Below are 14,808 nucleotides of genomic sequence, written 5' to 3'. Positions count from 1 at the left end.
TCTCTGGACTTGGTAAAAGATGTCAAATCCACATGTTTGGAAGCTTGTAGATTCTCTGAGTAATAATGCTGATGCTTCGACGTGGCACATGATGATGACTACGAGTAAGGGGATATATATATATATATATATATATATATATATATATATATATATAAATATATAAAAGAACATCTTTAAGAGTAAAAATGTCATGTCAGCACGTAAACTACAGGATGTTTGTCCGTTCAACTCGATCGTGGAGAGTAGCGAATGACGGAGGAGCTGTTTAAGATGCTGCAAGAAAAGTGAAGGCATCCGGTCTTAGCGCTTTCTTTGGCTTCGCTCCCCTTCTATGGTGCTTTTTTTGTTTTTCTATGGATCACTTCGATGGTTGAAGATAAAATAAATGAATCCTTGGAATCATATATGCACTGGTGGAATGACGTGACGCCAATCGGACAACCCGAATCATGATATGATGATGGTGATGATGTTGTGGTGGTGGATTGAGAGGGTTGAGACGGGTGGAATTTAGATCTTATGTCGTATGAGTAGTTCTTTTGCTGTGAAAACCTCGCCTGAGTGATGTGTCTCGCGGAAGACATTTGAAATGCGATTGAGTATAGGCATTGAGAAATGAGCTTTTGTTTGTCGAGTTTCCAACACATATCTATGAAACGAGTAGTACTCTGGACTCGTATCGCTTGTATTATTATTATATGCAAGGCATTTGAAGTGCCAATTGCAAACGCAATCACAGTGTCTCCTATGCCTTGCCATTTATATATATATATATATAAATATATAAAAGAACATCTTTAAGAGTAAAAATGTCATGTCAGCACGTAAACTACAGGATGTTTGTCCGTTCAACTCGATCGTGGAGAGTAGCGAATGACGGAGGAGCTGTTTAAGATGCTGCAAGAAAAGTGAAGGCATCCGGTCTTAGCGCTTTCTTTGGCTTCGCTCCCCTTCTATGGTGCTTTTTTTGTTTTTCTATGGATCACTTCGATGGTTGAAGATAAAATAAATGAATCCTTGGAATCATATATGCACTGGTGGAATGACGTGACGCCAATCGGACAACCCGAATCATGATATGATGATGGTGATGATGTTGTGGTGGTGGATTGAGAGGGTTGAGACGGGTGGAATTTAGATCTTATGTCGTATGAGTAGTTCTTTTGCTGTGAAAACCTCGCCTGAGTGATGTGTCTCGCGGAAGACATTTGAAATGCGATTGAGTATAGGCATTGAGAAATGAGCTTTTGTTTGTCGAGTTTCCAACACATATCTATGAAACGAGTAGTACTCTGGACTCGTATCGCTTGTATTATTATTATATGCAAGACATACATGGGGCCTTGGTGGCAACAACACATGCATGCTCTGTACTTTTGCATCATGGCATGCATCCACTGGAGAGCAAGTTTGATCATTTCCAGGTGGCATCCTCTGGATTCCAATAACCTGCCGCATATATTGACTCGAAAGAGTACTGCAAGCATAGTCTTTGTCTCCCTTTGATTAATCGATTGATAGGGATGGTTGAGGAGGGATTGGATTCTTTCGTTCCTAGATTTAGAACCAACTTGCCAGGGTTAATTTTCAAAGTGACTCCTGTTAACAGTGTCCTCTCCGCGAAACGTGGCCATCTGCCGTAGGAAAACATAAACATGCATTGCCACTGGTACTTCAAATGGCAAGGCATAGGAGACACTGTGATTGCGTTTGCAATTGGCACTTCAAAGCGTACGGGCGGGAGTGACCTCCCGATTTAAACGCTTAGCTTGCTTTTCTGATTGCTGTTAGTTCAAACAGTAATTGCACCTTGAAGGAAATACCATTGCATTTTGAAGGTGCAGTTTACAAGGAAACTCATTCGGCCAAACATCCAGCAGAAGTTTAAAAGTCTAGTCTTACCGAACAGCCTTAATATCCAGGCAAACCTTCACTTTGGAAACCAAAACCATTACTCCATTGGTGATGAGCTCCGTCCAGTTATATTATAATGTCGATTACAATTCCGGGCCAAAACTAAGAACCAAGACCAAACAAAAATAGCTACTGCATCAACTGGAGTCTCTGTACTTGGTGGCATGTAAATAGCTAAGCATCAGAAGACACAGATGTCGGATGTAGGATTCTTCTGCACTATGAGGATAGAGGATAGAGTTCCCAACATCATTCAAGCATAACCAGTCATTCCAACTGTTGGGTTTGGTTTGTTGGTCTTTCGTGCAGCCTGACCCGTAGCTTTTGCGAAATACATGTAGTAATACACATTGAGAATCATGGTGAAAACCACAAAGACAGCTCCTGCAATGAACACTCCTTTTCTCAGAGACTCGCAGGTCCAGTTCTGAGCATAGACCACATGCCGGTACTTGGTATGGTATGCATTTTTTGTAGCACCAGCGATTAGACAAGCCTCAGCGATTAGGAAAGTTAGCCTGACAAATAATATCAAGTTCTTTAGTAGTACATCTTTTTCCAACAAGCACATCCAAATGTAAATAAAATCAATGATTATATATAAAATGAGACCTATCAGCAAGGAAGGTACCATGAAGAGGCAAAATATATTATCGACCACGCTCTATTTCCACCAGGAGCTAAAGGTTTGCCAAAACACATGCATTTTGTGACACCCATAAGTAGTGATTGGCTGGACAGAAGGAACAAGAAAGCACCAACTCCATAACCTGTAGCTACATCTGAATCATAAACGCAATAAGTGGCATTGAACTTGTCCGTCTCTATGGTACCCTGTCATGAGGAAAAGACATGAACTTGGACCTCAGAGCAACAATGAGAAAAGGGATATATTGAATGCAAGAAGACAGGAGACTATGTTTTACAAGTCATTAAAACACATTGGTCTGGCACATACTTCTGAACAGAATTTGCAGTTTACCCAGAGATATTAAATAATAAGTCAAAAGGACCCGCAAGCCCAAACTAGTTGCATTTTACTTTCATAAAGCACAAACTGAGAAAATAACACTCATATATTTACTAACTTAAAAGAAAATTTGAGGACATGCTTCCAGATTAAGGTTGCAGCTAATCAACAAATCATGGCAAACTTGTGAGCATCCAAAATTACAAAGAAAAAAATGCCCATAATTTTAACAGAAATCCTCAGCTACACTACTACCAAATTGACAAAAAAGCAACAAATAAGAGGAAAAATACATCCACCAGATATAGGCTAATATAATGTTGATCAAATTAACTAAAGAAATGAAAAGATTCTCAGTATTTGTTTGAGATAGGCGCAGTATGTAACTGGGGAAACAGAAATCCTCAGCTACACTATTACCAAATTGACAAAAAGGCAACAAATAAGAGGAAAAATACAATACATTAAGTATCCACCAGATATAGGATAATATAATGAGGATCAAATTAACTAAAGAAATGAAAAGATTCTCAGTATTTGTTTGAGATAGGTGCAGTATGTTACTGGGGAAACAGAAATTCTCAGCTACACTACTACCAAATTGACAAAAAGGTAACAAATAAAAGGAAAATACAAAACATTATGTATCCACCAGATATAGACTAATATAATGAGGATCAAATTAACTAAAGAAATGAAATGATTCTCAGTATTTGTTTGAGATAGGTGCAGTATGTTACTGGGGAAACAGAAATCCTCAGCTGAACTACTACCTAATTGACAAAAAGACAACAAATAAGAGGAAAAATACAATACATAAAGTATCCACCAGATATAGGCTAATATAATGAGGATCAAATTAACTTAAGAAACAAAAAGATTCTCAGTATTTGTTTGAGATAGGTGCAGTATGTTACTGGGGAAACAGAAATCCTCCGCTACACTACTACCAAATTGACAAAAAGGCAACAAATAAGAGGAAAATACAAAACATTATGTATCCACCAGATATAGACTAATATAATGAGGATCAAATTAACTAAAGAAATGAAAAGATTCTCAGTATTTGTTTGAGATAGGTGCAGTATGTTACTAGGGAAACAGAAATCCTCAGCTGAACTACTACCAAATTGACAAAAAGGCAACAAATAAGAGGAAAAATACAATACATTAAGTATCCACCAGATATAGGCTAATATAATGAGGATCGAATTAACTAAAGAAACAAAAAGATTCTCAGTATTTGTTTGAGATAGGTGCAGTATGTTACTGGGGAAACAGAAGTCCTCAGCTACACTACTACCAAATTGACAAAAAGGCAACAAATAAGAGGAAAATACAAAACATTATGAATCCACCAGATATAGACTAATATAATGAGGATCAAATTAACTAAAGAAATGAAAAGATTCTCAGTATTTGTTTGAGATTGTTGCAGTATGTTACTGGGGAAATCTTGTTGGCCTTTGAACCTTAAAAACAAAGCAGCATCCATGGAGACAATCACTCCTCATTATACAGATATACAAATCTGAACCAGAATTTTAAAAGCTCTTCTTGTTTTTTTTTAATTCCGAGCCAAGCATTAATTTTAGTGACTCCTAGATGTCCTTCAGAACACCTGCCATGCACAATCTTGTCAGCACCTGCTTGAGCAAATCAACAGAAATGGAAATTGATTATTGCTCAGTCTCTAACGTCATCCACATGTCGCCAACGTTCTATCTGCATCCTAAGCTTCAAATCTTGTAAATGCTTCATATGCCCAATTTTTTTGTCATCAATGTACCCAAATCATTGATAGCTACTTCGTATTGATTATGCCACCTAGGCTACCGCCTGCACATTGAGCTAGGTTTTTACCATGGTTTGCCTACGCTGGATGTCAACAATGAGAGAGGTAGCAACACTTGTCTGAGCTGATGCAAGCCCTCACTCGAAAAAAGAGAACAATCCACATGAGGATGTCCAAATCACCAATAGGAGGATCCTAAAAACCCTTTGTTCCTCAAATAATTTTCTCATCTACTTTACTTTGAGGCCATGGAGAGCTCTTGATCATGGGTCAATCTCATAATACCTTGTGTGTCAAGAGTAAGAAATTTAATATACAGAAACAGTAGTGATGTACTACTAAGAATCATGCAGATGCAAGAACACAAGAATGTAGCGTTTAATGACTAAACCACTAAATTAATTTCATGTAACCAACACAAGAATCCCGATCTGCTACTCTACATTCTTGTCGAACGACTAGCCGACCACCGACTACGAAACTCGAAACCACGTCTTCAAGAAGCAAGATCTAGAGGTTCTATCTGATTCCGCAACGAATACAGGAACAGAGGAAACAGAAGCCAGATTAACATCCCGTCCAACTATCGGAGGCATTGGCACCCGATACGAAAGAGGGATCGAGGGAACAAAGCATAAAGTGGGAGAAAGAAGAGGAGGGAGTGATCAGTTACGGTGCTCCTGCGGCGTTCGGCGGCGATGGCGAAACCGAAGGCAGTGAGGCAGAGGGCGACCGCAAGGATCTGCACCAGCATCGACCCCTTCTCTTCCATTCTCCGCCGCCGAGACCCAACCCAACTCTCCTCCTCCCTCTCTTCTCTTTCTCTTTCTCAACAAGAAAGCAACAGACTCGAGAGAGAGCGAGTGTGCGAAGTAGAAAAAGAGTGTGAATGTGTGGATGTAAAAAGAGTAAAGTAGGGAATAAGGCGATGCAAGCATGTAGCGCGGTGTCTATTCACACAGTCCCGGGACCCACCTACGACGTGGCTCCCGAGTACTGGCCCGCTCGTGGGATGCGTGGGTGGATCGAGACACTTGATCATGCGGTCTTTGTTTGATGCGGTGCGCGGCAGCCGATGGATGATGGATCGTAGGGTTGGGGTAAAAGGTAGGGCATACTGGGCCTCAACAAGCCCATTTGCAACCGTCCGATTTGATGACACAGAAACACGATGGGAGGGTTCCAAGATGACGCCTTGGAAACCATCGTAGAAGCCGCTTCGTCTTCCTCATTTGCATGTAGCGAGGACTTCTCATGAATCAACAGTACTTTTTATCTTGCAACCACACTCGGGACACCGGAATCCAGAGTGTCGCTACGAAAAAAGAAGAATAATCCGTCAACTGTAGGAGAACAGGCAACAGCAGGTGGGCATCAGGTACCAAGGGCAACTCGAGTTATCTAATAAATTAATAAATATAATATTTCGGAAAAAGAAAAAGGAACCTAATGCTCATCCACTTTTGTGGTACGTCATGGAATGGAATGGCTTCCACCCTTCTGTTCTTTCGCTCTGTGCCTGCTATGGGTGCTGGTCTAACACATGGGAAGCACATGGGTTCCAGACTGACACAAACGCAAAGGCCTGCTTAGTACATACGTACCTTCTTTTAAGCCCTAACCTCGTCGCCCATGGCAAAATCCAGAATCAGGTCTTACGGGTATTCCAAATTGACAACAAAAATTAAGACATAAAATGAATTTTATGACATAGCGATTTCAAATTCAAGATTTAATGGCCTAAATTTAAATTTTATTAAATATATTAATTTATTATAATTAAATTATAATCGAAACTGACTGACGATTCTAAAATGAGCTCTGAAACTGTTTGAAATTGATGTACTCCAAGGAAGTCTCTTACTCGGAATTCGGAAGCATGTGGTGAGATTGAAATGGTTGGGAAGATGCCACTTTCCGACGGACTACTGGATGATGGAGAGAAGATTGGGAGGTAATATCTCTAAAAGTCAAAGAAATAATTGATATTGCTGTCTGACGCTTTCAATGTAAGCAACGTAGCGAGTGGCCCGAACATGAGACTGGTCTCGAATCCCCCAATACCTACTGCTTGTACAACGTTGTTACTTTGACGTGGTTGCAGGCCTGCGTTTGCTGACTTAATGCCTGTGCGACATTTAAGCACCATTACTATCGGAAAAGACAGCTGACTCACCCTAAAGATAAGTCTCTCTCTCTCTCTCTCTCTCTCAGAGGACCTGAGAGTCATCTTGACCAACCAGCCATGGGCATCGGTTCCATGAATTCACGGGCATACCATGACACCACGCAACACGCCCTCGTCGGATCCCAACCAGTTAAGGAACCATGTGATTCAAACACGGATTTTGAGCAGCATAAAAAGAAAGATTTATGTAGCATGTCTTTCTCGCAGACAAGATTGCATGCGACGACGTTCGACCCACTGGTCCACCTTCGTTTTCTAGTGTCAAAGTCTTCCAAACCAAACCAAATTCACACAGAAAACACATAGGAAAAAGACGGGTTTCTACAGCAGAAGAGAAGAAGCAATGACTAGTTTTTATGGAAAGCTAGAGCATCTCTTCGTAAAAGACATAGCATGTGGACTCCAAAGAAACATGAAGATTCCTAAAGAATGTAATAGGTTAACAGCAGAGGTATTCCCGTTGATCCAAGTAGACAGATGCCTGAAACAACTGCTGGAGTTGGAGATTCTTCGGATGATTGTTTTAGGCAATCAGATTTTTCCAAACATGAAAAATATAAGCATATATTTGACAGGAAATATGCAGATCTTGGTCGCATCAGAAAGATGGGTATAGAACTATTTCATTTCATTGAACTGTGAATATGTGATAGCTGCACACAAACAATAATGCAGGAGCCCTTGTAATATCTGCTTCAGTTACTAATACAAAGAAGAAGAGGGCTGCAACATGAAGAGAAATTTAGCAAAAATTTCCAGGAACTTGAGATCAGGAGGCAGTGGACAGACTACTCATCATGATAAACATTTTTAGGAATTTTAGTTATATTTAAATTAAATTAAAACTCCTTAGTGAATCGATATTTGTTTCTATAAATATAGAGCCTTAAGAGTTTTGATGAGAGAAAGAGTCAAGATACTTTGAGTGCTCATAAGGGTGATAATCTCTAAGGCTTCTAGAGAGAACTGAAAGCATTCTTTAAGTTTACGTAAGAGGTGAACAAAAGGAATTGAACTTGCATAGGGATAACTCAAAAATCTTGTAATTGATCTCACATATCAAATGATCTGATTTTTTTTCATGGATGTAGAAAGGGATTTGTCGAACTATGTTAATCATGCGTCGACCTTAGGATATATTATTTTAATTATTATTTTTTGATGAATTCCTTTTTGGTTTCTGGTTTTAGATTTTTTTTATCTCCCTCCCCAACAAAATAATATCATAGCTTAAAGGATTCAATGATTAGAGATTAAATAAGGATGTCATCAATTGTTTTTACTGTGATTGAACAAGTAAAAACATTGTAGATATAGATAAGAATTTATCAAATCATATTAATCTTACATCGATTTTTTAATATATTCTTTTAATTATTCATTTTTTTATTGATTTCTTCATTGATTTTTTATTGTTCTTTTCAACCCTACCCAACAGCAAGGACAGCATATTATCTAGTCGATTTAAATAAGACCGTCTTCCCTAGTCGTGACGAGTGACGCATACTTTTTAGTTGTGATGACTTGGCCACTCTGCAGATGAAGACTGGTCTTCCTGTTGACCCAACCACCAAAACAAGCCATAAGATAATGCCCACTTGGCTCATACTACATTAAGCAAAGCTCACAAGATCATAAAACTTTATGAATATAATAGTTTAGAGAATAATCAAACCCAATCAGACTTTTCCTAGGAAAAGAAAAAAAAGAAGCTAATCAGCTATATATTGTACTACCATCAGTGGCATTAGTTCTTCTACTATTTAGTGCTCTATCCATCCATTCCATTTGCCTTTGTGTATGGCTTACTGGCATTTCTAGAGCAAGCCCCTGATCGCACAAACCACCTCTTCATGGCCTTTAAGCTCAGTTACCAAGACATGTTGATGCACATTAATTATAAGTATCCGTCAAGTTTTTCGTCCTACAAATCAAGTTGCCCATGTTGTTGATACTATTGCCACCTACCCTGCATGATTCTTGAGAAACTACTGCAGTAAACACTTGCAGTTAGATACTATTACTGGGACGAATGACTAATGATCAGTAGAAATTTGAGCCGGAAGGAAGGGAAAAGTCGACCTGAGCATGAATCAAGAGGAAGGTGTTGGATCTGATAGAACTCACTAGTAAGATCATCGAACAATGAAAATAAATTAAGGTTCTCACAATTGCTTGTATATATAACATGCTTTCATTAAGAAATAAACGAAAAAGGTCCATTAGTTTATTAATGAGATGTTCACTGCACTATACAATCTAATGAGACATATGCGGTGGTGCAAATAATGAATTAACAATTTCATCCACTAGAACAAAAGTATCAGAAAAATAAAGATCAATTTGGACAAAGGAAGATAATCCAATAAGGATTTGACCATTTTATTCGATTAAAGATTGTAAAGGTAGATAGGGCTACGCAACCCCTTATTCATTCAGACGATGTATAGTATCTTAGAAAGGCAAACGAGAGGTGAGGTTACCGCTTGTGAGTCGATGTGACCTGAAGGAATTAAGCGAGCGCTCGAGCCCAGGGGGCGGTAGCTGCACCGGGATGAGGACTCACCGCTGCCCGGCTCTCGGGATCCGGGTCGGCGTTGAGATCGAGGAGCCTCGGTGCGACGATATCCGCAGGTCCGGCCGGATCCGTCGAAGCCGGCGGCCTCTGCTCCGCGGCCACACCCGTGTCGCCGTCGTCTTTTGTGGTGCCGTGCCCGGCGAAGTCCTCCCACGCGAACTCCGGGCTCCACCTCGTCGACGTGGGCGCCGGCCTTGGCCGGGAGACGAGGCACCGCAGCGCATCGCGCGTTCGGCGGAGGATGGCGAAGAACTCCTCGACCTCGTCGTCCGTCGCCGCCCGACGCCTGTCATGGAGCCGCTGCGGGGACGACGGTCGCGGTCTCGACGGCGGACGGCCGTCGTCGTCGCCGCCTACTCTCCTCTTCCGATTCGACGGTTCCATCTTACGGACGGGAGACGGAGGAAGAATGGAGAAGGCCAGAAAAGGAGAGCAACAGAGTTTGTTTCTATTCTTCAATCGGTGTGAATGGATGACGACAATAATTAAAACGGATCAACCAGTGGTGACGTATAGATTAATTCAGCGGTAACTACGAACTGCATAACGGAAAAGAAATAACGCTAACAACTAAATTTCATAGTTCTTTTAGTTAAATTTACACTCCCCTACAAAAAAACCCTTAAATTTTTATTATTTTCAGCCGCGTATCACTTTTACTTTATTCATTCAAAACGCTTCAACTTTATTATTTTATCTTGACCCACACCTTATCATTATTATCTTTAGCATCTCGTCACTTTTGTCCTATTGTTATTGTCTTTCGTATTTCTATTTATTATTTTCATCTTGCTATCTCCGCCTCTTATGACTATTCCCTGTCCTCGTAGAGGTCACTAAAGTTCTCAAGCGTATCCTCACTCTTGTTAACCATCTTTGTTCCATCGTAATATCATAACACCTTTGTTATCGTTGTAACTATTTCCTCGTTCCTTATCGTCCATGAGATGATTCTAGGAAGCCTCGTCATTTGAGACACCATCCTTTAATATTATGGATGTTAATAGCTTGATTATTTATCGATTTGAATCAAAATCGAATTGAGTTAAAATCAAAATTGAATCAAACTGCTCCCTTTAAATCAGATTTAATTATTGTTTAACTTAGATCAAAATTGAATCGGACTAAAATCGAAATCGAACCAATTTAAATCATCAATTATGTAACTTTAATTTTTTTACATAAAATTAATTTTTAATATTTACTAAAAAAATCAACCGTTTGAATCGAAACCAGAACGATTAGTTTCAGTTTCGATTCCAAAATTGATCCAGTTACGATTTTTGATTTCGAATAATTGAAATCATAATAATATTTATCGTAGTCTAACCTACTTGAAATTATATTTATCGAAAATCGTAATAATTAAAGAGTCAAAGAATACCTTTACATGTAGACACACGTAAGAGAGAGAATGTGATTCCCCTTCCACCTGATGTACTGTGTATCACGTCAGCATTCCACGGGTCTACCACCCACAAAGAACAAATAGAATGACCCGGTCCAAACGTAGACGGTTTAAGGAAGGCCGAGAGAATCCGGTCGGCGCGTTGCGTCTATCGTATAAACTAAACGTACAATTCGTTTGGTTCTATGCGTAGATTAATTCTTTAATCGCCAAATGTTCGTCTCGAACTGACTCGGGGCATCCAAGGGTCCCACCTTCGCTACTTACTTCGTAAGATAGGTCATGACCAAATCGGAAAAGAAAACGAAATTACACCCCTAACCAGACTAATAATTTAATTATCTCGATCCCATCTAAACTCGAACCAAATACTCGTTTTTCACCCCCCAAATTCCGATTAATAATAAGGTAATTTAACTTTAATGGATCACTAATTGATTTATCATGAAATTTCTTTCTTGCAAAGACATTAATAGTGTCAAGCTTCGATAACTCCGAATCCAAAAGGTGAATAACCAGTCTTCTAGAATCAAACAACCCGTGTCTTGTCAACTGTTCATTACGAAGCTGAAGCAAGCGCAAATATGTGGGATTCTCTCATTTCTTTGGGGAGGAGAAACGTACCTGCGAATTCGTCAACAAAAGCTGTGTTGATCTTCGAATATGGACGAATGATTTTTGTTTCCGCCTCTCCTAGAGAATTTGTGTTCGAAATACTATTGTTCTTCAAAGAGTTATGTCATAGGCAGTCACCTGTATAGATTTGAGCTTTGGATGGAATGACACTAATCGAGATAGCAAACGATACAAGAATTAAAGATAGTTCTTTGTCCACACCCGAGAGAGAGAGAGAGAGAGATAGTAATATAAATACAGTACTGTGAGCAAGAAGATTCAGATGAGATTACACATAAAAGGGTTGGAGGCATTCGGAAGAGTGGCGGTGCACATGAACGAAGAAGATGAATGACGGAATCCTATACAGGCGGTGGGTTCGCACTGATAACTAAGAGAAACACACACCTTTACCTAAATAAAAGGGAAACACAACGACAAAGGAAGATGTCACGAATACCAAATCCACTTCGAGCAACATGAACTTTGCGTCGGAATGGTTACCAAGTCAAGCCACACCGAAATAACACCGGAAATTAAGCTTAACATGCATTAAAAGGATGAGGAGACCGCCCCGTTCCGTCACCGCCGCCGCCGAGGCTCACAGTTCGGTCATTCTTCGTGGGCGGGCTCGGCGTTCAGATCGAGGAACAGACCTGGGTTCCCGTTCTCCGCCACCGCATCCTCCACCTCGTCCTTCGCGGTCACCTCCCTCGATCTTCCTCTCCCGCCACTGGTCTCCGTCGTCGCGTCCACGCCCCTCCTCCTGCTCCTCCTCCTCCTCCCGGCATCATCGACGGCGCCGCCCGACTCCTCGAAGTCCTCCCTCTCGAACGCCGGCCGCCACCTCCACGCCCGCTGCCTCTCCCTCTCCCCCTTCGCCTCGCCGCCGCTCCTCGCGGCGAAGAATCTGGCCGCCTCCCGCATTCGGCGAAGGATGGCGAAGAACTCCTCGACCTCGTCGTCGGTGACCTCCTCCTCCGCCACCCGGCGCCGCCGCGTGCGCCTATCCTCCTCGGTCCCATCGCCCCCCGGCCGCTTCGTCGTCGCCATAGATCAACGGTTGACTGTTCCCTCCCCGTCGTTTCCTCTGCGAGCGGATGCAAAAGAATTCGCAGACAAAATAAATAGGAACGTCTGACAGAATATACATTTTTATTTATTTATTTATGCGGACAAGGAAATAATTTTTAAAAGAAAAGGAGAAAACGAAAAGTTGTCGAGGCGATAGATCTGAAGTGATGACGTCATACCTGCTCAGATGACGTCAAGACGGTGACGTCATTAGGTCAATTGCTGATGGCCCTTCTCTTGGGCGGTGGAGGGGTGATGATACGACGGGAAGGAGGAAACGTGTTCGTTGCCCCACCATGTCAAGCTATTCACGTGCACTACGGGTCGCTGGTCTGCAGGATAATATACTTCGTTGTGGTGCATACTATTATTAGGTGTAGATCTAACACGCACACCTTATCTGATAGATTTTTTCCTTTTTATTTCGGTAATTTCCACCACGAATAAGGATCGTGAAGGGAGTTCGAAAGGACTGCGGTGACAAGTAAGAGAGTTCTTTGACATCCATGCTTAGTATCCATGCAAATACCGGCGTACGAATCAATTTTTGGAAGCAATTCACGGAAAGAATCTCCAATGTTGCAACAGGATAATGTCATTGTCGAATGTTATTAAAGGTGTTGATGCTGCTTACGCTTTTCTAAAACAAAGCATCGAGCACTTTGGACTCTCTGAATCGCTTTAAAAAGATGTGTGTTTCTCTCGCGTAGTGGAAAAAAAAAAGAACAAAAAGGAATGGAAGGCGTATGGCCACATACGAGGTCTCTCCTTCTCGGTGCTTGCATGCGTCCTCGTCGATGGGGATCAGCATCAACGTCCGATACAGTGCTTGAAGGAGAGGAAGGTTTCGTCTCTCCGACAAAGAATCCAATGCACGCTAATCATAATCCGAGCAAATCATGGCTTTCGATCGTGAGAAATGGCATCGTCTAATTCATGCCGAAGTCGTGAGAAATGCGCCATGCAGAGACCACCTCGGGATAGTCGTCTCCTACCGTGAGAAGAAAGATGGAACAACTCATTCCGTGCCTCGTCCATCATGACTTGGACCAAATGGCAAGTCACGTTTTGAGGGGGTGGAAATATCGTGGAAAACGAAACATGACTCTTGCGGAGAAGCCAAGAACACACAATACACCTCTCTCTACCGCTTCTCTCTTCTACGTAGCCCAAGAACACAATGGTCGAGGCTGGTGCATAATAACGACAAGCAGTGAGGCCCAAATCCGGATCCGAGTCAAACAGCTACAGCTTGCTTGTCGGCCTACTGACAACAGTACCGATATCCCTTCACACCCTCCTACCGTTTCACCGTGAAATGAAGTCACAGCTTCCCCTTCAGGTCCACAGCCTCCACTCCACCATCCTTCTCCGGGCCCTATAGGACGGGGCATCTCCTTTTCCTGCAGCCCCAGCGCCCGATGGCCCTTCGCTTTTGCATCCACTTTAATCACTACGAACATCCCGACCTCGGCACGCTCGATCACATCGACAGCCGCCTCGATATTCCACACCCAATCACATCATATTCTCAGAACGCGGTAACAAAATGATATCTCCGAGCATTTACGTTCGTTAGTACACAACATGCAATACTCGGACGCGGGACTTGTGGCTCCCCGAGATCTATAGCGTAGGGCGACTGGTTTAGAGTTCCAAGGAGGAGACACGGATGGCGTGGCTCTCACATGGGGGCTGTCGATATGGCCAAAGCGACGCGTCCCCTTCCTTGGAGTGGTGGTCTCACCTCAGCTTCACATGAGCGGAAGCGCACCATCGTCCGCTCTCGGTCACGGCGTGCGCTGCCCTTCATGGACCCCGCCGCTGTCCGTCCGGCTATGATCTGTCGATAGCAGCCGGAGATAGGTGATGCAGTAGAACGTACAGAATCCTAACAGGCGTCTGAGAAACAAACAAATCCATAGTAGATTGTATGATAAGAAATTACAATGGCGTGCAAATTACCTTTTCGGGTAACTTTTGTTAACGTGACTTGGCCAGAGAATCCGCTAGTTGTTTGCAGAAGAGAGTGTCTTCTTTTATGCTAAAGAAACGATCCGTTGATTCTCCACCAATAATTCCAATGTTGGCATTAGTCCATGAAGACATGACCACCACCATGTCCGCCGAGATCAAGTTATAATTCCTGTCCAATTGGACTCACACGACGATCATCAAGAACATGATGTATTTTTTGGGGGTGGGGAGGTTGGTTGAGATGATTTAGCATCAAAAGTTGGCATGTTTGTGCGTTCAATGGTCA

At 41.9% G+C, this 14,808-nt stretch overlaps 3 protein-coding genes across 3 annotated transcripts; all 3 read right to left on the bottom strand.

Annotated features, from left to right (window-relative positions):
- Positions 1 to 1,901: 1,901 nt before the first annotated feature.
- On the bottom strand, positions 1,902 to 5,557 carry LOC103992143 (uncharacterized). The gene is made up of 3 exons (XM_009411744.3): positions 5,356 to 5,557; positions 2,549 to 2,751; positions 1,902 to 2,435 (listed from the first exon to the last, which is right to left on the bottom strand). The coding sequence occupies exons 1-3, from the start codon at positions 5,452 to 5,454 to the stop codon at positions 2,171 to 2,173; spliced, it is 567 nt and encodes a 188-aa protein (XP_009410019.2). The 5' UTR covers positions 5,455 to 5,557; the 3' UTR covers positions 1,902 to 2,170.
- Positions 5,558 to 9,382: 3,825 nt separating this feature from the next.
- Positions 9,383 to 9,832, bottom strand: LOC108952680 (protein NEGATIVE REGULATOR OF RESISTANCE-like). The gene has a single exon (XM_018825392.2). It carries the CDS (start codon positions 9,830 to 9,832, stop codon positions 9,383 to 9,385), a length of 450 nt encoding a protein of 149 aa, XP_018680937.2.
- A 2,251-nt stretch (positions 9,833 to 12,083) lies between these two features.
- LOC108952672 (protein NIM1-INTERACTING 2) lies at positions 12,084 to 12,524 on the bottom strand. Its single transcript, XM_018825328.2, has one exon. The coding sequence runs from the start codon at positions 12,522 to 12,524 to the stop codon at positions 12,084 to 12,086; it is 441 nt and encodes a 146-aa protein (XP_018680873.2).
- Between the last annotated feature and the right edge of the window lie 2,284 nt (positions 12,525 to 14,808).

Source organism: Musa acuminata, chromosome BXJ1-1, assembly GCF_036884655.1.
Source record: "Musa acuminata AAA Group cultivar baxijiao chromosome BXJ1-1, Cavendish_Baxijiao_AAA, whole genome shotgun sequence".
NCBI classification, from domain to species: domain Eukaryota; kingdom Viridiplantae; phylum Streptophyta; class Magnoliopsida; order Zingiberales; family Musaceae; genus Musa; species Musa acuminata.
The sequence above is the reverse complement of the archived record's forward strand: the minus strand, read 5'-3'. Positions and strand labels throughout refer to the sequence as shown.